This window comes from Monodelphis domestica, chromosome 1 (assembly GCF_027887165.1).
Source record: "Monodelphis domestica isolate mMonDom1 chromosome 1, mMonDom1.pri, whole genome shotgun sequence".
Taxonomy (NCBI): Eukaryota; Metazoa; Chordata; class Mammalia; order Didelphimorphia; family Didelphidae; genus Monodelphis; species Monodelphis domestica.
The window spans coordinates 664,064,536-664,092,500 of record NC_077227.1 but is presented as its reverse complement, the minus strand read 5'-3'; the positions used below and the strand labels follow the sequence as shown (position 1 = coordinate 664,092,500).

The 27,965-nt window shown below is 36.9% G+C and overlaps 1 protein-coding gene across 5 annotated transcripts in view; it reads right to left on the bottom strand.

The window, feature by feature from the left end:
- Positions 1–94: 94 nt before the first annotated feature.
- PREPL (prolyl endopeptidase like) overlaps positions 95–27,965 on the bottom strand; it is a 45,104-nt gene continuing 17,233 nt past the window's right edge. For 4 of the 5 annotated variants that reach the window (XM_007476876.3, XM_007476877.3, XM_001382150.5 and 1 more), the window contains exons 6-15: positions 24,475–24,598; positions 16,814–17,030; positions 15,513–15,698; positions 11,476–11,682; positions 9,252–9,427; positions 8,501–8,717; positions 6,186–6,335; positions 5,452–5,569; positions 1,155–1,237; positions 95–766 (exon numbers count right to left, since the gene is read on the bottom strand). In XM_007476876.3, coding sequence (XP_007476938.1) covers positions 701–766; positions 1,155–1,237; positions 5,452–5,569; positions 6,186–6,335; positions 8,501–8,717; positions 9,252–9,427; positions 11,476–11,682; positions 15,513–15,698; positions 16,814–17,030; positions 24,475–24,598 — 1,544 coding nt within the window. In that variant the 3' untranslated portion in view covers positions 95–700. Of the gene's footprint in view, positions 767–1,154; positions 1,238–5,451; positions 5,570–5,666; positions 5,765–6,185; positions 6,336–8,500; positions 8,718–9,251; positions 9,428–11,475; positions 11,683–15,512; positions 15,699–16,813; positions 17,031–24,474; positions 24,599–27,965 lie in introns of those variants that run through there. The other variant, XR_459310.3, reaches the window with a different exon arrangement.

Sequence of the window (27,965 nt, the reverse complement as noted above, 5' to 3'; positions counted from 1 at the left end):
CCTAACTCCTATCTTTATGACTCCAAGCCCCATCCTCTTTCTACTGCACCAACTGGACGTACCTAAAAAAACAATGAGAGAGGTTCAAGGTATCTTGTTTTCATTACTTTATTAATTTCAACGTGAAGAATTTTATTTTGTTCCAATTGCCTAAAGGCACAGAAACCAACCAACCAACCAATGAACCCCCAACCTTTCCTCTTTCTCAGCCTGCCTTTGCCACCTTCCTCTAGAACAGCGGTTCTCAACTTCTCACTTTGTAGCAATGAGAACGCATAATGCATATCAGGTATTTACATTCCGAATCATAACTGTAGCAAAATTACAATTCTGAAGTAGCCACCAAAATAATTGTTTGGTTTGGGGTCACCGCAACATGAGGAACTGTATTGCGGGGTCACGGCATTAGAAAGGTTGAGAACCACCGATCTAGTATAAGACCACCTCTAAGAAAGGAGACGAGAGCTGAAGACAGAGAGAGCTGGGCATGGGTGCTTCTGGACAACAGTGGACAGGGAGTGTGAAATACTGGTCTAGGCAGAGACAAGGCTTTGATGGCTGAAAGAATTCCAAAGAATGCCACAAACTGACTTACTGAGCTCTGCTGACCCCTAAATAGTGTGAGATTGTAATTTATCCCTACATTTCTGGAACACGCAATGCTGCTGCATGAGACATATTTCAGCATTTCAAATGGTTGTTAGTTGGGGGGACCAGTGTCACCAAGTCCAAGCTCCTTGTACAGAAAAGCAAGATGTTTGGCAACCTAAAAGAAGCAAAGTTTAAACAAATGAGATGTCCTAAAGTGACACACCAGACTTGGGGTTATCTTATTCTATTGCTTTCTGAAATAAGGTAGGCAACCTATGTTATGGGCCGACGTAGACGAAGTCCTCTCTCTGATCAATGGCTTCCATCTCTAGGTACTTAAAAGCCCACTTTCTTAATGTTATTTCTCATCCCTTTTAATTTTCTTATTCTATTTCTTTTTCTCCTTTTCCCTTCCTTATGCCTTATTGGTAGCTATTGGCAGCCCTCAGGCTAAGGAACTGAGAAGTCCACCTGAAACAATTTATATTTAAGGGATGGGAGACGGTTCTTATTTAGTGGGGATAATAACTGTGATTTTATTTGAAGGAGAATTTTTGACATACCTCAGTTACTAAGTCCTCCCAAGAAGCTGCAGCATGGTTTCCTCCAGCCTGAACATCTAAAATAATATTAGGCATCTTTCTTCCTGAAAGTAGATTAAAGATTAACAACAACAAAAAAATCAAACACAGAGCAGGGCTTACTGTTAGTAGGAAAATGATAGTCTATGTCTCATTCAGGTCTTGAATTCAGGTTCACCCTCTGAGAGGGTAGAGAAGGGCATTTGGGTTGTCTGTGAGGCAAGTGGGTGTGCAATACTAAACTGTGTCTTGCTGGTGAGCCAAGATGGAGAGCCTGTCTTTTAAAGCTCTCTGACTTCTGGCCATGTCCCATGTCCTATTAGAAACAGTTCTGGAAAAGTGATCTAGGACCATGCTGAACTCAGCAAAAGTTCCTGTTAGAGGGGATACTGTGAGTCCATGAATTCCAGCTAGTTGCTGAGGAACCTTTACTTGAGTGAAAGGGCAGGAAGCAGAATCCAGAAATCTTGATCCTAACTCCTACCTGCTTCTGGGCCCTAAAAGTTTTACTTGATTTCTTTTATTTGTTACATCTTTTTTTCCCCAATATATGACTTCCTTTATCTTTTCTCTCATAGAACCTTCTCTGATAACAAAAGAAAAACAGGTAAGATCAGTGCAGCAACCATGTCTAACAACGTATGCCACATTCCACATCTGTAGTCGCCCATTTCTTTATCAAGAGGCAGTACTTTTCCTTAAATGCCTTCCAAGGTGAAGACTCATACATGTATTTAATCTGAATTCTCTACTGAGACTGCATGGCATACAGAAGGTTGGGCCTGGACACAGGAAGACCTAACTTCAAATCCTACCACTTAGCAATCTTTTAACATCTGCATTCTTCAGGTATCTCCCTAGGACTTAATCTACTCAGGTTTATGACTTAGGTTACAGATCTGCATTGGCACAAGCAGTTCCCATTACAGGAATTTCCTACAACGATGAAAGTATAGACCTTGACATTCTTTACTGTTATTAAAAAAAATACTGTGGTTAAGCAAATATGTCACTTAGGGAACTATGTTCTAATACTTCCACTGCTTACTTGAGAAGGTGATTTAGAGGGCTTTGAAATTATGGAGGAGACCAGAGAACTGAATTTGGAGAAAGGAAATAGGAGGAAACTTGAGAAGTAGAAGAAGGAAGAAGGCCAGAAAGTCTGTGTTCTTGTCAAGTGTTAATGAGGTGAGAAGAAGAATTTGATAAGCTTTTTCCCAAATAGCAGGGCTTCAAGGGAAGCCAAGATCAAGAAAGTCAAGGATTGAGTATCTTGCTTCTGATAAATATGTAGGTTAGGAAGAATTTTGCATATGCTGAATAAGTAGTATTTGTATTCTATCTTTCCATGTTCAAAGTGTGAGCTGGTCTCCTACAAAAGGAGGTAAATGGGTTGGTGGAATGTCTCTCTACTCTACAGTCATATAATAATAATAATTATTATTATTTTAAATCCTTACCTTCCAGCTTAGAATAAATACTGTGTATTAGTTCTAAGGCAGAAGAGTGGTAAGGGCTAGGCAATGGGGGTTAAGTGACTTGTCTGGGTCACATAGCCAGAAGTGTCTGAGGCCAAATTTGAACTTAGGACCTCCCATCTCTAGGCCTGGCTCTCAACTGACAGAGCCACCTAGTTGCTAGTTCATTAAAAGACAAACAAATTTAAAAAAAAATGAAGCAGAAGGGAATCTTGACCTCTATCTTGGGGTGATAAGCTAGGACCATTCAATATTTAGAGCAAGTAACAAGTAAAAGGGCTCTATCTGAAGAGGTAGAAACTGCTTGTTCTCCAAAGCAAGATGCTTTTTCAAAGATGGTATTAACTGAGAGGCCAATCAGAGAAGACTAAAGGAAGAAAAGATGAGTAGTGGAGGCTGGCGACTGCCTGCCCTATATATGTTAGCCACCTGTTGACCTTTTAACAACAAAGAGATCTGCTTTCTTTGTGGAGTGGGCATGTATCCAAGACATGAAAATATGACTCAAGATGTCAGACTGGATGAGCACTCTATGCTTCTGCTGATTCCAGTGGGCCCAACTGATAGTGTCAGAAGAAATCTAGAGAGCATTCCTAAAGATTATTAAGTCTTAGTCAACAAATGGAAGACTTAGGGGCACAGGGGTGATGATTTAATCATTGCTAACTATCTAAAGTAAGAGACCTAGAAAAGAAAGTCAGAATTGGGATGTGAACAGCTGGTTAATAAGCTAGTATCCGAATATGGTATTTGGATTTCTGGACTATGGCTTTAAAAACAGCAATGACTACCTTGTGGCCAGAGGTGGAAAGCACCTAACAAGGGCTGCATGTGCTTGCATGAATTCTTGAAAATTGAATGCAAAGGACTTTAAGTTTAAAATGAAGTAGATATTAGTGGTAAGTCTTGTAAATCCTAAAAGTGTACTCTTGATCCTTCCAGAACTGAATGTGGATAGTATGCCATTTCTTTATAGGAGGCAGCATGATTTTGTGGGAAGTGCACTGGATCTGGAATCAATATACTCCAATGACTCCTGGTTCTTCCATTTATGTGGCTTTCTGGGTGAAATTACAGACAGCCTGCTAGAAAGGACCTTGGTTATTGTCTAATACAATCCCTGAATTTTACAGAAGAGCTTTTGAAAGAGGCATTATAGAGATGAAGTGACTTGCTTGTGGTCACGTGATTTAAGACACATCACAACAAGGGTTTAGACCCAAGTTCTTTGACTCCAAATCCAGTGTACTTTCCACATTATTGACCTGCTACCTGTAGCTGAACAGAATAAGAAGCATTTATTAAGAGCTAGGCACCATGCTGGGCAAGGGAATACAGATATATGGGGAAAGAAATGAAAACAGTCCCTGTTTTCACGAAGTTTACATTCTAATGGAGGAAGATAACACATAAAAAAAGAAAAGAAATGGGTAGGGGAAGGAGGTTTCCTGGGCATGGCAAAGTCTGAAGAGTCAAGAGGAGAACCTGTTTGCCCCGACTCTAATCTACCTTCCATTCATAGCTACCAGACTTAGTTTCCTAGACCTCAGGTCTAATCATGCTATTCCGCTACTCAATAAACTCCAGTGGCTCCTTATCACCTCCTGGAACAAACAAGAAAGCATCTTCTTAGCATTCAAAGTCCTTCATGACTCCCCACTCCCATCACTTCCTTCCATCTTTCCAGGCTTCTTACACCTTATTCCCCACCTTGCACTTTGATCCTTTGCTGTTCCACATTCAAGACATTCATGACTCTGCTCCCAGCATTCTCTGTGGCTGTTACCCAATCCCTGCTAAGTTGTTTCACAGGCTATGCCCTCTGACCTGGCTGTGCATTCTTCTCTATTACTTAGGGACGGCTGGGTGGGCAGAGAGACAGAATGCTGGACCAGGAGTCAAGAAGACTTGAGCTGAAATCTGGCCACAGATACTTACTAGTTGTGTGATCCTGGGCAAATCACTTTATCTCTGTCTGCCTCAGTTTCTTCACATGTAAAATGGGGATAATGGTACCTTCCTTCCAGGGTTGTTAGGAGGCTGGTATTTATAAAGTGTTTAGCATAGCTCCTGGCCCATAGAAGGTGCTTAATACTTTTCCCCTTTCCCTCCCTTCAATCTGGTTTGTTCTAAACCTCATTTTCCCTCAAGTTTCTCCCCAAGCCTCTCCTTTCCTTCCTACCCACTATGCAATCTTGACATACTCCACTGAAAAATGTCTCCTGAATGTCACTGAAAAATGGCAGTGCATATTTCTCACAATGCTTTATTTTTAATGGAGCTAAATTTTACATGTTTTTAATGACCTCAACTTGAAGTCAACCATTTACATTGTTTTATCAGTCATGGTATTGAGAATGTCCAGATATTATGAAGACATTATTCTGGGGATATTAGGCCGAAAATACATTAGAAATTGAAAAATTAAGACTACTTAGAAGTATTATTTTTGTGTAATACAGTTTACATATTCTAAAACATTTGCCCCTAAACAAAGCTTTCTTCCCATTCCACAGCGCCGATGAAATATCTAGTAGCCCTAACATGTATGTGACTTCCTAGTTAGTCAATCAGTGGACATTAGAGTTGATGATAAAAGATTTTTCAAACACACAGTTTGTGTTTTAAGTGCTCATGTGTAGTTTAACTGAATACTTAATAGAAGAAAAATAAAATTTCCCTAAATCATAGGCATAAAAATATTTTTAAAATCATTTTATAACTCAAAGTATTCCTATGATTTGAGTTGGATCACAGGCATACTTAACAAATTAAGTTTTCAGGCATTTTTGTATCATTACCTCTGCTGTGTCTTTGATCTGTGATAACTTTTCTGAGTCTCTGAGTATATTTTAATATTCCCTCTACAGGTATACGTTGATCATTTTCATAGGCTGTGATTATAATTGAAGGATAAGTCTAAAAAAAGATATTTAAGAACATGAATTAGTTTTTTTTGGTTTGCTGTGCCTTTTTACAAATTGTTATTCAATTATGAAAAATAATTACTGAGCACCTTTCTTGTAAGGAAGAAGTGTTTCACATTAATTATGCATTCAAGATCTTTATGAGATTTTATGTAATAGTCTCCTCTTCTTAATCAAGCCATAATGTCTATAAATATTAAATACAGTCAATTAGAAATATAAGACCAGAAGGGGAAGGGGGAAGTATGTATTCATATCTAGCTATCTTTATCTCCATACTCGTGTGTCAGGCATTGGGCCAAGTGCTTTATAAATATTACTTCATTTGGTCCTCTGTACAATAACCCTTCAAGGGAGGTGCTATTAATATTCCTACTTTACAGTTGAAGAGGTAGACAAACGTGAAGTGACTTGCCCAGGGTCACAGAGATTTGAGCCTAGATATGAATTTGGGGTTTCTTGATTCCAGGGCCAGTACTCTGTTTATCTTGCCACAGAGGTGCATGAACATACTTGCCAACTAGTTTCTTATATTAAATGTGACACACTTGTTGATGATCCTTTTATAGTGCTTACGTGAGTCAGAGTAACAGAAGGGCTTTTATTACCTGTGGCCTGATGTTCTGGTAAGGGCAGTAACTTTTTATGTAGTCCATATATCTGTTATCAGATGAAGGGTCTCCCCACTCTTCTAGTTCTTCTATGGTCAGAGGAAGCTGTGGGTCTAGCATGGTATTGAGAATGTCCAGAAAAGGTGCCTAAACAGAAACAGTGCATCAGGGGTTTGACTAAAGATGTAGCAGGACGAGCTCAGAACAATTAGGCTCTGCTACGGCCGCGACTGTGAGTGGGAAGGGCAGGGCACAGAAATCCAAGTGCTCTGGACAGCGAGGTGGTGAGTGCTCCTACCAACAAATTTGGAGACAGCAGGAGCAGGACAGTTCCACCCTCGAGGGGTTTCTAATATATATGAAGTACTGAGGAAGCTGCCTCTGATCGTTGGGCACCTCTATGCACTGCCATGTCTCACATGCCCACGTATTTATGAGAAATCTAGACACTGGGAAGCTTTTCTCCTCCCTATAGAGATTTTCTGGATGATTGAAAAGAGAAGCTCTAAATGATAAGGATATTGAGATAATGAACCCAGACAGCAGTGCTGAGGCCAGTGCTGATGGGACACAGAAGCAGTATCAGCTCTTCCCTCAGGTCGGGCATCCACGGTGTGACTCTGGCACAACCTGATACAGCGCAAGGAGTCACAGACAAAGATGAGATCAAGATAGGAGTAGAACTATGACAGTGAGGAAATAAAGAGAAATGATCCAGCTTATGGTGAGAGGCTTTTTACAGATTCATTTTCGTTTTATTTAGCAGTAAATGAATTTACTTGAAAAAAGTTAATATATTTTCAGGGCCAATGGAACGATTATATCCTTCCATTTGTATAGTGTAATGTCGATTCCCTTATATGTTGTAGATAAAAGTCTGCACGCTTATCTGCTGTATAGTCTCCTCCTTTAACAGAAAAAAGCATATACTTAGGCTTTTAAATGTTTGATTTGATTTTGATCCTTTTTTAGTTAAAGGGGGCTTGATAAAACAAAAGACTTGGATAAAATTTCACAGAAGAAAGTTATAAAGTTTTTGAAACAAACCAATTAGTAAATGGTTCAGATCTTTTAAGTTATTTTAAAAACTCTCCATTAAAATTTATTTAGTTCTGTAGGAGGTAAGTATACAGTGGAGAGGTCAACATTTTTGACTAAGTCTATTTGTAGGCTATGCTGAATATGAGAAAAAGTGAATTAATGCAAAATTTGGGAATATTATAAACATAAATGGTAAAACTAAAGTAGTTCAGGCACAGACAATTAAAGATGTAAATAAACCAAGAATCTTATAAAATAAAATGAAGATGACTTGAATTTATTCATGTTGTGCTATAAAGCATGATATAAAATAAAATGTCCAAAGTCAAAGCTAATTCTGAAAAGAAATCTCACACTCTTTCATGCAAAAGTCAGTATTCAACATTGCAATGTCCCTAAAAGCAGTCATTCAGAAGGCTAGAGAACAAATGGGGTGATAGTAGCTGTTATTTCTGTCAGCAAGCACAGACAATAGGAATACTTTAATTCAAATATTGATGTAAGGTTCTCTGATTGGTACAGAGCCACAGGAATGCCTAAACTGAGGGAACTTAAAACCTAAGAAGAGTAAGAGAGAACCTGTCAAGGACAGAATATTTTCATGGAAGAAAAGAGGAACTATTATCTATCTTTTCTTTTTATAAATAATACTTGATTTTTCCCCAATTACATGTAAAATTTTTTTTAACATTAAAAAATTTTTTTGAGCTCCAAATTTTCTCCCTTTCCCTCTTACCTCTCCCCTTTCCTGAGATGGTAAGTAATCTGGTTTAGATTTTACAAATGCCATCATATATTACCTTTCTTTTCATGAAGGAAAAGGGGGCCTGTCTATGTCTTCAGGATGTGAAAAGCACATGCTAATCTCTTTAGCTATAGGCATTATAACGACTGAAGCACAGAAGGGATGAGTTCAGGGCTTAGGAGAGCAGAGTGCCTAACTGGAACTGAAAAGCCAACTGTAGGTCCATCGTGGAGTCTATTGCCTTAATGCCTTTTTGCTCTCCAGTAGTACCTCTGCCCAGGAAAAACTCAATAAAAATAGTGATGCACATTCAGCATTGGAGGCCCCTAAACTGGAGGAAGAGGGTTGGGCTAAAGGATTATTTGTAGATTATTTTCTAATTGTGAATTCTTAGAATCAAACCTTTTAAAAGGAAAAAGTTTAGTAACTATTGCATCTTATTTCGATGACATGTTAGATTTTCAACTATTTTGAATCTCTAATATTTCTATTTCTTAGAGCATTTCAAGACTCAGAATTGACCCACCTGTAGAACTACAGCCCTGATGAGCCTGGGGTTGGCATTACACAATGCTCCCGCTAGTATACCTCCTGCACTATAAGCTGTAAGGGCTGTAAACACAGGTTCAGAAAATCCAAGATTGTGAAGGAACTCTATACAAGCCTCTAAGTCAGCAAGGCCATTGAGCTTATTGTTCAGACAGCCGCCAGCATGCCAACTAAGGCCTAATTCACCTCCACCTCTGAAACACAAGGGGAAAAAAAATGCATGAGGAATATGCTGTAGATTGGCTACTACTCTTAACAATAGGCATTCTTGTGGATATTTGTCAAATCAAAGTGGAATTAACATGTAAATGGGGAATAACAAATCTTTGCATTCATACATGCTGTCTGTAGGAGGTAGAAAAGGTTTGAGAAAGTATGAACCAAAGGCCAGATCACTTTCTAAAATCAGGTCTTCTGAGAAATGGAAAGGACTTTGTAAATACTGAAACATGAAAGGGCTTGAATGGAATTAATCACTTGGCAAATGATCAAATATGGAAACTTGAGTGGTTCAGATCAATTTATCTGTTAGTGAAACACGTCAACTGACAGTAAAAATTTCTTAAAGCATGTGACAAGAAAAGAATTTATAAATCCAGCAATCCAAATGGAAAAATAAAAACTCTAAAGTGATATCTAAATTTTGGTTATTAATTTAAATATGACTTTGGACTCTGGCTCTGTGCTTTATATTTACACTTCAAATGAAATAAAATGTGTTGACTTACCTAACATGGCAATATGCTAATATCCATCCATCTTCAATTAACACTTGATTTTCAGCTTTGAAATTCATGTTTAGATCTACCCCGTAAGCCCCATATACGTGGATAAGAAGAGGTCTTTTCTGTAAGCTCTCAGAATTTTTTTTATAGAATATTGTCACTGGCACTAAAGTTCCATCCTGGAAATGATAGGATATTTTCAACATAAGCAACTAGTTTTGTACAACAAAAACTATAATGGTTTTGCTTTAAAAAATGTTTTTTGGCTTCAAATTTGACTTCCTTCGATATATTTCTTTTTTTGAGGGTAATTTTCTTTGAGAGCCTCACACTGTTTCCTGATTTCAATTAGGATAGATGGGTTTCTAAAAATATGTCAGAATTCCTCCTATCTGAGATTTTCTTTTCTTTCCTTAAAACCAAACCAAACCAAACCAAACCAACCTTCTGTCTTAGAATCAATATTAAGTGTTTGTTCCAAGGCCGAAGAAGAGTGGTAAAGGTTAGCAATTAGGGTTAAGTGACTTGCCCACAGTCACACAGAAGTATCTGAGGCCACAATGGAACACAGGACCTTCCATCTCTAGCTCTGGCTCTCCATCCATTGAATCACCTAAGTACCCCTGGAATTTTCTTTAGTAGTGTTATCAATATGTATAAAAGAGAAACAGAAATATTACTTAATGGTATAAATTATTTTATTGTTCAATATTACTACAATAAGTTTTTCTTTTAAATTCCTTTCCTAGGATATGACAATATGAATTATAAATTAACAAACTTCTGTAAGGGTTAAAATTATGGTTGAGACTGAATTTAATAACTATATTTGGTTGCCAAGGATTTTATTTATAAAATCCTAATGAAACACCCAAACTCAGATGGAAATTTTATGGTGATTTAATTGATATAGTGGAGGAGATTTAAGAAGAAAGAAGAAGGAAGGGGCTAATACCAGGTGGGAAGATTAGGAGATCTAGAAAGTAAGGTTTTTGAGTGTGAAGGAGGGAAAAATCAGCCTGACCTCCAAAGGGGCTCGGTTAAGATGCCCGAACCTGAATCAGCTCAAGGGCAAAACTCCCCACCTAACACTCCAAGATGTCGAAATGCCTAGCACACTCTCAGCCAGAATCACCTCTCCGGGGAAAGAGGAGGAAAGAGGAAGTGACATGCTTTATATAGACAGTTTTACATCACTTTCCTGCATCTCATCTGTACAATGATGATTTAGCTTGACTTAGGACAGCCCAGAGGTCTGTTCTTTTTTCTGCACATGTCTGTTGAAGGCCATCTCCTTAGATAATTAAATCTTGAGTTTGATGCAGACCTTCCAAATCTTGTTAAACTAAGAAGGGAGGAGAAATGTAGTTTCCAAGACCTGATTCTGTTATTCTAAGTATCTCCATTGTTACTGATCAGGAAATAGTTAAATCACATCTTCTAAAGAATGGTCTGATTAAGGTGGAATAGTTTTAAAATTCACACTTCAAGGACAATTTTTTACTCATATTGCTAATGCCAGATATTGTTTCTCATCTTTTATAACAGACTATTACCAATGTATGAAAAAAGAATAAGCAGAAAAAGCTGGACAGTTCATTGTAAGGGGGATGAGTTTAAATGATTTTTTTCCCCTGATGCTTTCACCTAGGGAAAATATCAAAGAGCAATGAAGACACCAGTAGGGGTATTATAGAGACAGATCTCTAAAATTATAATAATTTTATATTTTGCACAGGTCATTCCAGCTCTTCCTGAAAGTTAACAGATATTGCCTTCACTTTAAAGAACAGATAACTTCTAGCAAAAATGAACTGTTAAATGAATAAAACAATTTGGTTGCTCCCTCTTCCTATCCCCTTTTCTATTTATTCAAAGAAGCATTCCTATGCCAAGGAAGGAAGAAGGTTTGGAGCCTAGGCAGGCTGGTCATTGTGGTACACCAGAAATCTTTGTGCTAGGAATTACAGTAGTGTCCAACAAATGGATGACTTATTTCTTCCCTCAATGCACAGGAAAATCTTTTGATCTAACATCTATAGTTTTCAGTATTTAATTTTGTTTTTTTCTTCTTTTCACTGTAGACAAAGATATTGAATATAATAGACCTGGGCCAGCACTCAAGATATTACTACAAGCCTGAACATTTCTTAAATCCAAGTCCACCTATAGTTATTTTTTTTCCTTTTTCTGTTACTATTTTAAAAGAAAAGTTACAAAAACTTACCTTGCTTTTTGCTTCTAAACGTGCCATGTGACAATCTGTTATGATGGGTTCTTCTTGCTCAGCTTGCTTGTAGAGACTGCCATTTACTAAATTATATATAAATTGTCTTGGAGGATGCACAGGAGAGGAGAGCTGAAAAGAGCAGGCACTGCTACTGCTGTCTTCTGGCTGGGTGTCCAGCTGGCATGCACAGGCCCACACAGGGAGCTGAAGAGATCAGATGTTTATTTTATTCCTTCTTTAGGCTCTTCAGCATTAACTCCACTTCTGGAGTTAGCTTCAGATATGAAATCAAGTTTTATTCAATTCAGATTCTGCCAAATTTCTTTAAAAATTTGCACTTTAAAGTGGCAAAGCTATTTGAAATAAATGAAATGACTATGACTAGATGATACGAAATAAATGAAATAGCTGAGTGACTAGGGAAAATGGGAAAGAAAAGTGATCTTTGAGTTTCTCAGATATCATGGAGAGGAAAAAAGTAGTTGTGTAATAGAAGGAGCATGGAATTAAGTTCCAAGAATTTAAGCTCAAACGTTGGCTCCACTCCTTAATACCAATACCTGTCTGATACTGGGTAAGTTAGTTAAACTCTTTGGACTTGTTTTCTTATTTGAAAAATGAGTAGTTTGGTTCATATGATGTCTAAGGTCCTTAATATCATATCTAAAAGGCATTCAAATATCTGTGAACATGTAAGTTTAACACCACAGTTTACAATAATCTAGATACAATCTCTTTTACTGGGATGCTTATTTTGGGACATGAATAGGGTTATGAAATTTCAAAAAATGGTTAAAATGCTCATGGGCTTAGAGGCCCATCCATTTCTTCCGAACTCTTCTTATATGTCATGAAAACTGGCTGTGTGTTTTTGATCTACTCACAAGCTTGTGTCCTGTTTCTTGAACAAGCCTGTTCTGAAGCCATAGCAATGGCAGTTATTAGGCTAGGGCTGTGTTGGCTCAGCAGCGCTGTCATTTAAAATCCCTGCTTCTAACTTTGGCCCCCAGGCTAACCATTGTATAGAACAAAACACTTTCCTGGCACATCCTTTTTCAAACTCATGGCTATTATGCTTAAGATTCTTAACTCAATGAAAAGTGAAAGGAATCAAGATTCATTCTCTGGGAGCAGCAGGGTCCAGCTTCTAGCCTTCTACTAGCACTCCCTTTACATCCTTTAAGGAGCTCTGGTTAGCAGGTTGACAGAAGCTTCAGAAATGGCATTGAAAGTCAAAGTGTTAAAAGAAAATTGCATTCCCTTTCCTGTATAATTGTGAAAACTGCAAATTCCTTAGAAAATCAGCAGTCTGGCTCAGCACCATCCCTGATGGTGGGCTCTCTTTATAGAGGACAACTGGAGATATGTGTGATGAGTGCATCATTAGTCAAGTGTAGGAACCATTCCCCAAAAGCTTGTGTTCATTGAGTTTTTTTTTTCAGTGCAATCTGAAGATTCCAATTGATAAAGACATTTGTTGAAAATATTACTCCAAAAATAGCTAGATAATTAATTTTCTTCACACTGGTGATCATCTTGGGTCATTTTTTTCCATTTTATGCCAAAAACAAAAAGAGAAATGGAGAGATGCAACCTGAAAAATTCTGTAGTCCAGAATCAAATGGGCAAACAGACTTGATTGCCTATGAGGGAAGGAGGGATGGAAAAGCACTACTATTGAACCTTCCAAAATTGTTCCAAATGCAGGCTCCTCTGTTCACAAGACAAACTCTTTCACATCACTGACAAGACATTAAAAAACACACTAAGGAGCTCCTTTCTGGCTTTTCCTGGTAACCTAGTGGTCCCAACAAGAAAAATCCTTTAGTGGGAATCTGTAATGTGAGTGAGTCTAAGTATGGAAGTTTCTTTTCCATAAGAGACTGGGAAAACTGAGAAAGAAAATAAAATTCTTCTATGATCAGGTACTATACTTTCTAAGCACAATTAGTTGTTTCAGGTATACAAGTTATTGGTTGTAAGGGAAGAAGCTAGGAAGTGTATAGAGATGGGCACAAATTATTATCATTAATGAAAATATGACTCAATATACCTTAGGTATCATCCCAGACAGGAAAATTCTAATAGTGATGGCTCTGAACCAAGAAGCAAGTATGGATTAACTAAAGTTTGTTCTGAAGATGTGATATTCCGGTGTTAAGCACAGACTTTATTCTTGTTATTGAATTTTAAAACAATTGTTCAATTTTGCAAAAACCTCCAAATAAAATGAATGTGAGTACCAATATAAAATTATGTCAACATGTCATTTAATGTTAAAAATTCAGGAGATAATCATTAAAGAATTAAATTCTATTGATATTTTCCCTTTAACAGATAGATCAAAAAAGAAATTGAAAATATTGCTTTGCTCCCTCTTTTTCTTTTTTTCAATTTTAATTTTTTTAAAGGGATGCACCATAGCTTTCAGTCAGGGAGAGTGCCTTCCCATAGCTGCCAAACAGGTTCAGAGGTGGAATACCTGGGTGCAACTTGGGGTGGAGTTGAAGGGGATCCTCAACACTTCTTGGTATAGTTTTGTCCCTTCCTTCTGAGCCCCCTGAGACCTCATGGCAAATGAGACTCTATTTCCAGTCCTGAAAGGCCCTTGGCAATGAGTGCCCTGCCTAGACTGGGGAAATGATAACAGACTGAGATAACAATACCTGGCCTATTAGAGGCTGGGCTTAATGGGAGCCTGGCTGCTTGGGATATGATTCCATTGGAGCCTCATTCCCTGAAGCACAAGATGAGTCTTATATGTGGGTCTTTGTGATGATGGCCCCTGTTATGGTCATTCCTGGGGCATCTGCCCACTGTTTCCTGAAGGGGGCCATGGAGAGAAAGAGAGAGGTTGAGCAGTGACTGGTGACCCTGCTGACAGGTGGGAAGGGGGGGGGGGGCGACCCTCCTTGTGAAAAATTCCAGGAAATATGAAAGCATGAGGATAGAGGATGGGAAATTTATTAAGAGGATCATAGGACTTTACTAAATGGCATTTTGTGCCATTATAGCATTTCTGTCACTGAGATTGAATTTAAGATAATCTTTCCCCCCAGCCATAAATGTTTGAATCCTCACTAAGTAGGAAAGCTATGTTTTATATAAAGGCCTCCCATCATGTTCTGATCTGCTGCTTTTTGTAGATGTTACAGTGTATTTGTAAGCTCCTGGAGGACAGGGAGAAGGACTTAAAAATATTCTTTCTATAACCATATATAACTCAATAAATTTGTAAATACTTTATAATGCAGAGTACTCTAAAGGCACTGTGGGATACAGATATAAAGTAAATTGAATGTTCCCTGCTTTCAAAGAGTTCAAAGATTGTAGAGATATTACATATAAACAGGGGAGAAAAATCATTAAAAAAGTGTAAGGACAAATTAGTAGAGGTCAAATATCATTAAAATATCACAAACTCCACTTATGCCTGAATCTGGCAGTTAATTATTATGTGGAAAGAAAAGAAAAACTTTGGACATAGTAAGAAAAGCAAGAAAGAAATAGCTAGTGGAAATTGCCATTAACATGCTGAGGATTCCTGTTGACATTTTAGAGCTGTCCTTTTCATGCTAAGTTTCTAGATACACATTGTATTATATATATGATTTGTAGTCACAGAAGTGGAAAGTAACTTGGAAATCATTTAATCCAACCTCCACTCCCATTTTACAGATGGATAAACTGATGCCCACAGATAGTGGCTTGCTCAAGTTGCAGAGCTGCCAGTTGGCAAGATCCAGATCATTTGACCTAGAATAGAAACAGAACTATACTGGAGCTTCACAATAACATTATGTTATAGCAAGGCTTTGATAGTTGTAGGAATAAGCATCATTTAAATAGAGTCCAGTATAGTAATGCACCAAGTTCTTTTAAGAGAAAAAATTATTACATGGCTCCAATATATCTTAATTATAAAATAAAGCCAATATAGTAATTTTATTTAAAAAATATTTTATATTTCATATTTTGCTCAGATAAGCTGTGTGCATTTGGATTAGTGACTGACTATTAAAAATGAAACATACCTTAAGAGACTGAATGGAATGATCATTTAAGGAAATTATATTGAGATAAAGTTGATTGCAGTACTTTAGAAATATAACACAGTGATCCTTGAACATCACCAAGTCAATAAGTTTGGTTTTCCTCTTCAATGTATAAATCAGTTGCCAATTCTTCATACTACAGGAATTTATTGAAGTCTTCATTAACTATATGGAAGCAAATTGATAGAAGAGATTAAGCAAGATATCAAGAAATCTAAGTAACAAAGTATCAAGGTAAAGGGGGCATACATTATGTTAAGGTATAAATACATTTTCCTATTTCATAAGCAGTGGTCCTCACCTTCATATGAAAGGAAGAACTAGATATTTACTGGAGTTAGTGTCCCCAGTTCATCTGGGATTTAGAGCTGGAAGGGTTCACTGGTAACTCTGGAGAGAGGAGTTTTGTGGGAATGATGAACTTATAAGGGGTTAAGAAGAGAATACAAGAGAAAAAGTGGAGGCACCCATGGTAAATAGCTTTTCCAAAGCCACAAGGACAGAAAAGATAAAGTATGATAGTTTGCAGGGAGCATGGAAGGATCAAGTAAGTTTCCTGAGAATGGGAAAGAAAGGGGCATGATCACAGGCAGTAGGGAAGGGGCCAATAGACCTAAGGGAGAGGTAAGGGATGTCACTCTGACATCTCCAAGAACAGGGGTGACAGAGGAGGTAATCTGATGGAAGAGATAGGAAAGAATGGGCAGGTTAGCTTGTAAGGAGTAAGAATACCTCTTCATGTGAGACAGGGGTGAACATATTTGAGAAGAGGGAACTCAGGGAATGGCTGCAAAATATGAAACAAGATTTTCAGTGTAGAGGGCTGAAATGTGAGGTTAGAGGAAGGATGAAAAAGTCTGGGAGAGCTGCCATGGAGAATTGGATAATGAGTTGATAATGGAAGGATAGCTCAGTTGTGGTTGTTTAACATAAATCTGAGGTGGACCTAATCAGAACAGTAGTGTGATTTCTTCTACCTTTGTTCAGTAGTGCCTATGTACGAGTAAAGTAGGGAATGGTGGGAGTGACCTAAGGCTTGGTAGGACACAGTCTATGCATGTGATGAGGGAAAGACTCAAAAGATCTAAGGTCATGTTTACATTAGTAGTCAGTCAGTACTTCTTAAGCAAGTCACTTATTACTCACTGCCTAGCCCTTACCAGTCTTTTTCTGCCTTGGAATTGATACACAGAATTGATTTTAAGATGGAAGGTAAGAGTTAAAAAACCACCACAACTTTATAGATGTGGTTAGTACAGTGCGTGGGAGAGAAATGTTACCTTGTATTCTGCAGGTTCTCCAAAATTTGTGAGAATATATAACTCATTATTTCTATGCTCAATATGGTACATAATCCCAGAATTTCTCTTTTGGACAAGGACTGGTAGATTCCAAGGCTGATGACAATCCACCAACCATACTTCAGAAGTAGTCTTGCTGTTACTATTTATGGTGAGGAAGCACTTGTCGCTTGTACAATGAAGGTCCACAAAAAATCTACAAAGGAATTATATAGTAAGAAAATGAAAGAATTTCAGATATAGAATATCTGGTTCATGGAGTGTACTTAGCAAGTATTCAACAGTAAATGGTCATTTATAATGAAAATGAAAAATAAAAATATTTGAGGAATACTTGGAAGTCAAAAGTTAGCCAGTGATAACTATTTTTCTTGTTATCATTTTACATACTACTAAATCACAGGATTACTTGCTAATGTGAAGATGGGATTAACTCTCCCCTGCACATTTTAAAATTTAATCACCAGAAGCATATATACCCCATTTACACTTGAGTGGGGGAGGTCTGTGACCCAAGTGTGCAATAGTGACGAATCAGAAACTGACTGATTGCCCTCTGGACAGACCTAAGCAAAGCGTTAGCTATAATTGGTATGTGTAAAATGGAAGGAAGTCACAGGAAGTGATGAAAAGAAGTGGTCTTTAAAAATGCCAAGAACTTCCTTTGAAGGATCTTTCGCCTTGAACTTGGTCTTGAAGGAGCTCCAGTTTGGGACCTTGGACTGCTCTTGGACTTTTCCCTTAGAACTATTCTGTGGCTGACTCCTTTCCTGGATTTTCTGAAGGGACTAGCATCAGGAGAGGCCTCTCCTCTTGAGAGAGGCTTCATGACTGAAGGCTGAGGTCCCTTCGGCTGAGGACTAATTACCCTGCTTGGGTTGAGCCAGGGGCCGGAGCAAAATACTTAGTATGTTAGGTTAGATATCCTCTCTTTGATTTTCTTACTTTCACTCTTTCTTTATTTTATAAAGAAACTGCCAAAAAATTCATTTAGAATTAATTAAATCTATGGCGACCACACTCTGATAAATGCAGTCCAATCATAATTTTACCCCTTACATTCTGCCTCTTACACTAAGAAGAGGAAGTCAGATATTATTAAAAAAGAGTTACTTTTATTCAGTCTCTCATTAGTATCAGTCAATCCTAGAAGAATTGGAAAAAAAAACATGAATTGCCTTAAAAACAAAAGGAACGTAGCTTTTTTAATTCCCTGAGGAAACATACTTGAAAGCTAAAAGCATGAATTTCAATGAGAAAACTAGACACTTACTTCATTAGTTTCTAAGCCCAGATTTTTGTGTAATTTTATTTAGTTTAAATAAGAATTTCAAGAGGTACTCAGAAAAGTCCAACATATCAGCTCTAGTTATTGAAAGTATTCTCTAGTTCTGTAGTGTGACCATGCTAGCATCTTCTATGGCTGACTAATAAAACAATTTGAGATCTCACTTTGCCTGAGGTGAAATTCAGTAAAAACATACTCCATGTTAGCAAATGAAGCAAAAACATGTAAGAGAGGAAAATGACAAAGAATAAAAAAGAATGAAAGGGAGAAAGGGGGAGAGAGGAAGGACAGAGAAAGGAGGAAAAGGAAAGAAGTAGGGAGAAAAAGGGAAGGAGATAAAAGGGGAGGATGAGGAGGGAAATTACATTTATGTAGATATAATATTCATATAGATGTGTATTTATATTTTTTAATATATATGAATACATACACTGACACAGAGCAGGTAGAGGGATAATAAGAAGAAGGCAGGGAAGAGAATGAGTGAGGGAAGACAAGCACACCAAACTAGATGGAAAAAATACAGAATTTAATGCCACAACCAGGCCAGCATCAGTATTTACTAATTGACTTGTTATCTATATCAACTATATATTTGTATCACATACACATAGATATATTATTGGTGTGTTTATGATTAGATATATGTAGCTCTTTCTCAATTTAATCCATATTATTCTTTTAGAAGAAAGTGAGGTGGTTGTATTTGGCTTTTAAAAAAAATAGAAATGACATCTGGCATAAGCAAAATTTTATGCATTAAGAAACAGATCCATCCTTAAAACTTTCACCTTGAGCTCCTCAACAAAGTCTCTAAGGAAGCTGCCTCAGTCTACCTCCATTGTCTTTTAGGGCACTCACTCCTCCTCTAGTTAACTACCCATGTTACCTGCCATTTGGTATGTGCTAGGAGTAGAAGCTGGAGGTGAAACACGAACTAAGGCTTTTCTTTATTCTAAGCCCAGTGGTCTTTCACTACAATTACAACTTGGCAGTTAGATGCCTAGGTATAATTTTTGACTCTTCTCACTTCTTCGCTGTCCTCTCCCCATCCAATCAGCTGCCAAATCTTGTCATTTCTACTTTTGTAATCTCTCATATGTCTCCTTTTTTGATCTAACATTACCACTGCCATGAAGTAGGCCCTCATTACCTTATCCCTGGACTATTTCAACAGTTTACCTCTCTATACAATTAACTCCAGTGATTCCCTATTGCCTCCAGGATAAAATATAAATTTCTCCATTTGGGTTTTAAAACCCTTTAAAATCTGGCCTCACCCTTGCCTGAAAAAATCTTCTTATACCTTAATCTCCTCCAAATAAATCTTCAATCCAGTAACACTGGTCTCTTTGGTATGGTTTGGTCTCACATGACACTTTCATCTCTAGACTTGGTGTTTTTCATTGGCTGTCTGTCACGCCTAGAATTCTCTCCCTTCTCATCTCTACCTCACTGCTTCTCTAGCTTCCTTCATCTCAGCTTAAGTCCTACCTTCTACCAAAAAGCTTTCCCTCTGGAATTAAATCCAGTTTACCTTGAATATATCTTGTTTACACATGGTTGCTTATATGTTGTCTCCTCCATTAGTATGTAAGCTCCTTGAAAGCAGGGGACTTTCTTTTGCTTTTCTTTGTATGCCCAGCACTGAGCCCAGTGCCTGGTATATAGCCATGCTTAATAAATACCTGTTAAATTGATTTGACAAGAAACTAACTAAAAAGAAAAGCAGTAGGGAAACCTGGAACCAAGAAATTAATTTCAGAGGACATCTGGAATAAACCTATATTGAAGTAAAGCTAGAAATATATGACTTGTTACCTCATAAGTCTTTTCTCCAAGCACAAAAAATGCTGTGGGAAGATATTATCATACATATTTTATAGAGAAGGAAATTAAACTCATTACAGTGACTCACTGATACAATCAGGACTAGAAGCTCATACAAAGGGCAATACAATCTTCCAAAATAATTCCTTCCTTCTTCAAGATCAAGATATGAGTTGCTCTATGTAGGAACCAAGTGTCTGATTTGACATTTATAACCGCCCTTTCCCTTCCTTAACTCCTCTCCATCTTATATTTCCATGACACTACTTTTTAATGGTTCACCTTCTACCTGTCTGGTTGTTTTTTCTTAAACCTCTTCTGCAGGATCATGATCCTTGTTCCATCCAGGCACAGTCATACAGAGTTCTGTCCTGGGCCTTCTCTTTGCTCTATAATCTCTTGTTGATTAATTTAATTAGTGTCTCAAAACAGATGATTCCCAAATGTACATGTATAGTACCAATCTCTTTCCTGAACTCCAGTTTCCAAATCACCAATTGTCTACCAGGCATGTTGATGATTGGACCATGAGCATTTCAAATGCAATGTGTCCAAAATAGAGCTCATTATTGTTTCCCCCCAAATCCTCCCTTCTTCCTGGCTTCCCCATTTCCCCTATTTCTAATAGGGTCACAATCATCTTTCTAGTTTACCACATATGTTAGCCTCAACTCTCCCTTTGCCCTCGCCACTCACATTTAATCATTTGCCAGATGTCATTAATGCTGTCTCTACAACATCTCTGATATAGATCTCCTTTTCTTGGTTCACATAGCTGTTACCTAATCCAGGCCCTGTGACAACAACCTTCAATTTGGACTCCCAAACTTGAGCCCTTTCCTGTTTCTAATATATCTTCTGATTTCTAATTGATGTCCTGCCTCCTCCCCCTTTTTGGGGGAGAATGGATCTCCTGATCTTGTCCAGGTTGGAAAGTACAGTGGCCATTTGGATCCAATAACACTGCTAACTGCCTTGGAAGTTTTGACCTGCTTTGTTTCCAACTTGGGCTGATTCACCTCTCCTTAAGTAGCTTGGTAGTGTCCCACTCCAGGGGTCTCACCATATTGGTGACAGACATAATGCTGACACCCCATCAGCTTGGTTCCTATTATATATAGCTCAGAACTCCTGAGCTCTATTGATCCTTTGGCCTCTAACCTCAGCAATAGGAATAAATTTATATTCCTAAAACATAAATCTTATGTCACTTTCCTGCTCAAGAATCACCATGGCTCTCTCTTGCCTTAATAAAATAAAAACCACCTTTGTTTTTTGAAATCTTTCCAATATGAGTTCTTCCCCTTAAAAAAAAAACTATTGATTATTAATCTCTTTTATATATTCTATGGATTCAGCTAAAGTAGATTAAAAGCAGTTTCTTGTATATGGCATTCTATTCTCCATTTTTTCCCCTCCAATGTTCAGTTCAAATGTCATCTCATAAGGGAAGACTTTAATAATTGCTCTATTGTTAGTACTCTCCCTGAATTACTTTGTGTAAATCTTATATTTAGCTTTCTATGGTTATGTTGTCTTTTCAAGTGTTATTTCTTTTCTGGTCCTTCTCCAAAGATATTTAGAACCCATATAAAATGTTATTTTGAATATCAAACAAGTGTTGTGACTATTTAACTGTGGTTAGGTTCTTATGGGGCATGGAAATCATTCTGCCAATCCAATTATTTTTAATAATATTAAAGAGGAATGTCTCAATAATGCATTCAAAAAGCCATGGAAATACCTACATTTCTATTTCTGTAGGAAGAGCAATAGTATATACCAAGCAAGCAGAAATCATTTCTGGTTTCATTCAACTAATTTTAAGAATTATTTTTGTTGTTCGTCCTTTGTTTTTGAAGAGGACCAATGACAACATGGGGTGATGTCTTGGACTTTTATACGAACTGTATTTAAGTGAGCTGCACAAAGTCATCAGCCTCACCTTTCCTTCTAGAGTCACTAAAGTCCAGTGGCAAGATAAGAGTCAGGATGATTGGTGATGGCCCAGGATGAAGTGGATGACCATGGCATCTTTGATGTCTGACCAAGTTCTAAGTATTCCAGTGCCTGTTTCAGCTGCCTTAATGGCCACTGGAACAAACTCCCTCTCATTCCATTGGGGGGGAGTTTTCACAGGCTTGGAGGAGAAACTCCCTAATTCAGCAATGGGCTTGTGGCCCATAGGTTACCCTCAACCTGGCTTAGTCCATCTGCAGAGTTGTGGCTGCTGGTCATGCTACAGTTCTTTGGAGACACAGGGTAAAGTTGAGTGTATGGATATTCAAGGAGGACTAGAGCCTCTGGTGTGAGGGCTTGTCATACCCTTTTCAGGGCTGCTCATCCATATTTGGTGTCCACCTGGCACATTAAGAAAAATGTACTTGGTGAAAAGGTCAAGAACTTCATAAGGTGGCCATAGGTTGGTCCTGAATGGAAGGAAATAATGGAAAACAAGTAGGCAAAGATTGAGCAACTATACAGATTTACAAGGAACTGACTATAAAGAGACTAGGTGAAGTCTCAGGGAAAGTAAATTCCCTAGGAAAATGTCAGTCAAAACAAAAGGAAAATTAAAATCATAATTACAAATCTTCCAAATGATCTGAAAGTATGTTCTGAATTATTATAACTGGTAAAAGATTTCTGAATATTATGTTACATTCTGAATTGCTCCCAAATTGTTAAATATTTCATTATGAATTTCTTTGGCATATACAACTCTACCAAGCCCAAAGGGAATAAATATTATTTAGCAACTCAGGATCTACAGTTTAACAATATGTCCACTATGAAATCTGAATGAAAAGAATAACATGATTTTTATATACATGAATAGATAAGAAAGAGGAGGTTATTACCAGCTCCTATTTATCATTTCACCAATTTTGGCTGTGTGCAAGAACAACATTCTAAAACAGTAAAGTTGGGAAAAGAGACACTTAACATTTAAAATAAATTGATGGTGGTGTTATCTTTATTTGAAGATAATGCCACCAACAGTGGTATATATTGTTCTGGACTTCAGTCTAGATAGGTTAGAGAGATAGTTAAGAATTCCTTACTTTTCATTTTTATCCAGAAGAGCAGTCCAAGTTAGTTTAGTGAGGGAAATTTGTTTTCTTTAACTCACTTGCTTTCTTTTTCTATACACATCTAAATCTATAAAATATAGTTGGAAACTCAGTCTCTCACTCATTTTAACACAAGTTGATTGTCAAGTCTCTATTAAAATCAACAGTATTCCTTGTTGACAATCCAATTCAGTCAAAACATATTCTTAGAATTTATGAAGTTGGGACCTTCAAAGAGGAGATAATGTGTTAGATGGTTATAAAACTAGCTCTGTAATCAATTTAGCAAAAAACCAGCTTTTCTTCCTGAACAATTACTTTGTAAAAGGACACTGAGTGAGTATTCAGCAGATTAGAGTTTGATCACTGGGAACAACATAATGGTTGTATTTGGTCACCACCCACAGCAGGGATTATCCCCAATATAAAAGAGAAAATATGAGTAGGTACAACAAGAGTTTTCTGGAGAAAAAGAGAAACCGATCTGTCTGCATGGCATGAAAATTGTCATTCTCTCTCTAAGGGGCACTTTGCCCTGGGAAAGACCTTGACATTTGCAAATCTAACAGAATAGCTAAGTAACAGAGAAAGCTGAGAGAGATTACAAATCAAGCACAGCAGGAGGGAGGGAGGGAGAGAGAGAGAAGAGAGAGAGAGAGAGAGAGAGAGAGAGAGAGAGAGAGAGAGAGAGAGAGAGAGAGAGAGAGAGAGAGAGAGAGAGAGAGAGAGAGAGAGAGAGATTAAAAGAGAGAGAGAGAGAGAGAGAGAGAGAGATTAAAGTATTTCCTTTCTCTGGCCATCTAAATCACACTGTGATGGTAAACTGTTAGGCGAATAGAACTGCAAAGACACAACCCAAGAAGTTTGGTGTAGAGGAATACAAGGCTGGGAATCCAAAGACCAGGGTCCTAGTACTGGTCCTGCCACTATCTGGCTGTATAAATTTGGGTGAGTCACTTAAACTCTTTCAGCCAGTTTCCTCATCTGTAAAATTGGAGAAAAGTGAATTAGATAATCTATAACAATATCAAGTCTCCAATTAAATATTTTTTCCACAGATCAAAAGCTTTGCATTAAGTATATATATGGTATAATAGATACCACGAAGATTGTACTTTTTAAAAGATGTGTGGTTTCCTTTTCCTCAGTGTGAGGACTTCCTCTAATAATGAAATCAGCTGGTCTTATGAGATATAATGGCCAAAATAATTCACTAAAGTCAGAGAAAAAAACCTCTTCAAATAAAATAAATAATTGGAGTACGTACAAAAACTCACTTTACTATGTCTTAATTTTAAAAAATAATTTATGGATATTCAATTCACATTTGGAGGGAGAGAGGTAAAGAGGGAGGTAGAGAGAGAGACAGACAGAGATAGACAGACAGACAGAGAAAGAGAGACAGAGAGAGAAAACGAACTTATCTTCAGTTTGCATTATTCTAGCACCTTGGGTCTTGTTCTGTGTAGATGCATTCGGTATGTTTTTTATTTCCAAAGCTAGTCCGAAATACATTACAACACCGAAGGTTCTTCTGGCAAGTGTAGAATAAAATGCCATCTGTAGCCCATTCTGAAAATGGAAAATAATAAAAGTGATGAAACACTACTACATTGTAACTGAAAAGCACAATAGTTATGATTCTGTTTGCAAGTTTATCCTTGGAAACTAAAAGTTAAAGTGAAATCAATTACACTGAATCAGGATAACAATAGCAGCTGACACATATAGCACACTGAATGCAAAACACTTTTACATATATGCTTTTTTATCTGATCCTCAAAACAACTTTTAAGGTAATTTTATCCCCATTTTACATATGAGGGAACTAAGGCTGAGAGAATTCGTGAGCCTCATGCAGGGTCACAAAGTCAATAACCCAGAGAGTCTAGAAGGAACTACTGTTGCTTCTGCATAAGTTTTCAAGTATTTATCAATATTTATATTGTCTCCTATAAGGGACTTTTCAAGAAATCATAAAAGATTTAAAGTTTTAGAATTTTGATCAGATCTAAAAGAAAGCACAATAGGTTAAAATACATATGATGGTAGAAGAAAAAAATGGGAGATAATTTATGACTATATTTAGAATTCAATATTAAATGATAAAAATAAAAGTGTGCTATATCCTTAATAATGTTACAGTATTATTAATGAATGCTTGATTAATATTTTCTTCAATGCCTGAAAATGACTATGGTCTATATAACCATTATTTCAAATACAGTTTTGAATTTAAAAGCTTAACCTTTAAATCTTATCAGATGCATCTTATTATTTTCATCTTATCAGAAAAGTTACCCATTAGAATAAACCAAGTTAGCACTTATTGAATCATATAATCATATACAGTATCTAATATTTTGACTCTATGTGTGTATGTGTATATATAAAAATAAAAAAGTATAAAAACTCTTTATCTTCTGTCTTAGAAATGATACTAAGTATCAGTTCCAAGGCAGGAGAGTCCAAGGGCTAGGTTACTGAGGTTAAGGGACTTGCTGGGGGGAGGGGTGGTGGTGGGAGGGGGATGTCACAAAACTAGGAAGTATGTGAAGTCAAATTTTAACCTAAGATCTCCCTTCTCCATGCCAAGCTCTCACTGAGCCACCTAGCTGCCTCTATCTATCTATCTATCTATCTATCTATCTATCTATCTATCTATCTATCTATCTATCTATCTATCTATCTAAAATGCTGAGGCAATTTAAAATAACAGAACATTTGAAATTAAAGGGTAAGGACAGATAAATCCAGGTATTTATCTACAGAAAGGTATAGGGCCTTCCTAAGAGATTACAGAACTAAATAAAACCTCCCAAAGTAGAAATTACAACAATGTAGGGAGTTCCTTTATCAACTTTAATTATAATTTTCATATGGATTATTCTGAACTCTTTATCTCTAGTTCTGACTTATTTCCTAGATGACTGCATATGCATATTTCCAACTATTTCTTGATTATTTCTGATTGGATCTCCTGCTGTAGTTCTAATTCAATAATTTAAAACCAAATTAATCACAATATTCTAAAACCTTTTTCTTTTTTGTAATGGTACCATCCTATTTCTAGTTATTCAATTTTACACTTAGCTTTCAAAAGTAATATTTGAATCTTACCATATCTTTGTCCCCTATTTATTCCCAACTCCTTTAATTATTCTTAGAAGGCATGCACTTAAAGCCCTTCACTATCTTAGTTACTGTACTGTAGCTTCTTAAAAATGGTGCATAGACCTGAACGTACTCCACAGTGCAAAAAGACATCTTCCCATGATTTTTGGATGCTAGATCTCTCAATGTCATCTGAGATTATGGGAAGATGACTTGTTTTGACTGCATATAAAACTCAACTTGTATTGACCTTGGTAGTACATAAAGTCCCAGGTATATTTTTAAAAATAATTTTAATGTTCTGAATTTAACCATAATAAGAGTATTTCTATATACAAAGTAGAAGAGAAAAATAGGATTATTTGTAAAAACATGAATATTATAAATAGTTGGCTTTTTTAAAAGTACATTAATAAATTTGACATAATATTTTCAAAGTTATATTACTTGGCTGTGTTTCCTCCTGAAATTCTTTCTATTCCTATTTTAAAAAATGATTCAATGAGGGTAGTCAGGTGGCTCAGTGGATAAAGAGTCAGCCCTGGAGATAGGAGGTCCTGGATTCAAATGTGGACTGATACTTTCTGGCTGTGTGACCCTGGGCAAATCACTTAACTCCAATTGCTTATCCCTTACTGCTCCTCTGCCTTGGAACTAATACTTGGTATTGAGTCTGAGACTGAATGTAAGGGCTTAAAAAAAATCCAGTGACTATCTTTTATTATCTTCTCTTTTGGGGGCAATCGTATTAGTAACTCACTTTCCCCCTGAAATTCAGGTTGCCTCCTCCAAAAAAGAAAAAACAAAAACTATCCTCATAACAAATATCATGATCAAACAAACAAACAAAAAGCCCCCTACAAATCTGCTATGAACAAAAATATATGTCTAATTCTATACCATGAATTCATTAAACTTCTATTCAGGAAGGTAGCATGAGTCCTCATTAGTCCTCTGGAATCATGACTGGCTATAGCAACAATAAGATTGCCTAAGTATTTTAAGTCATTTTTCTTCATGATGTTGTTAACTGAATAAATTGTTTTCCTGGTTATATTCACTTCCCTATGGATCAGTTCACTTAAGTCTGCCTAAGTTTTATAAAATTATCTATTTTTTTATTACTTAAGGCAGAAGAACATTCCATTATATTAAAACAGCACTATTTGTTCAGCCATTCCTCAATGGATACCCTCTTCATTTCAAATTCTTTGCTAGAATTGAGTACAAAGCCTGGCATAAAGTTTGCATTTAATAAATGCTTATTAATTGACTGATGAAAAGAGCTGCTATAAATATTTTTGTATGGATATGTCCTTTCCCTCCTTTTAGGAAAGGGAGCTCCTGGATATTTTTTCTGAGAACTGGTGTCAAACCATGCCTCCCTATCCTCTATTTGAGCCCAAGTCTAACATCTAATAACTTAATCTAAGTATCCCTGGGCTTTAACATCTACTCTTTAGCTTAACTTTGTTTTGATGTCTCCCTCAACTACAATGTGAGCTCCTTCAAAGTAGGGACTTGCTCAACTTTCAATCTGTATTCCTAATGCTTATTATGACACTTAAAACTCAGTATGCTCTTAATAACTGCTTTTTCATTCATTCATTTGATAAAAAGATTAAATAGTAATAGTACAAAGTACTGTAAACCTTAAAATTTCTTAGACTTATGAATGTTGGAAATTTCCCCATTGGGAAATTTAATACTTGAAAAAATTTTCTACTGATAGTAAGAACTCTATTGGAATGTGAAATTCCTTGGCATGGGAGAATCCTTCTCCTCCCTACTTAAGACTACTTTAGGACAGAAACCTTTTGCTAAA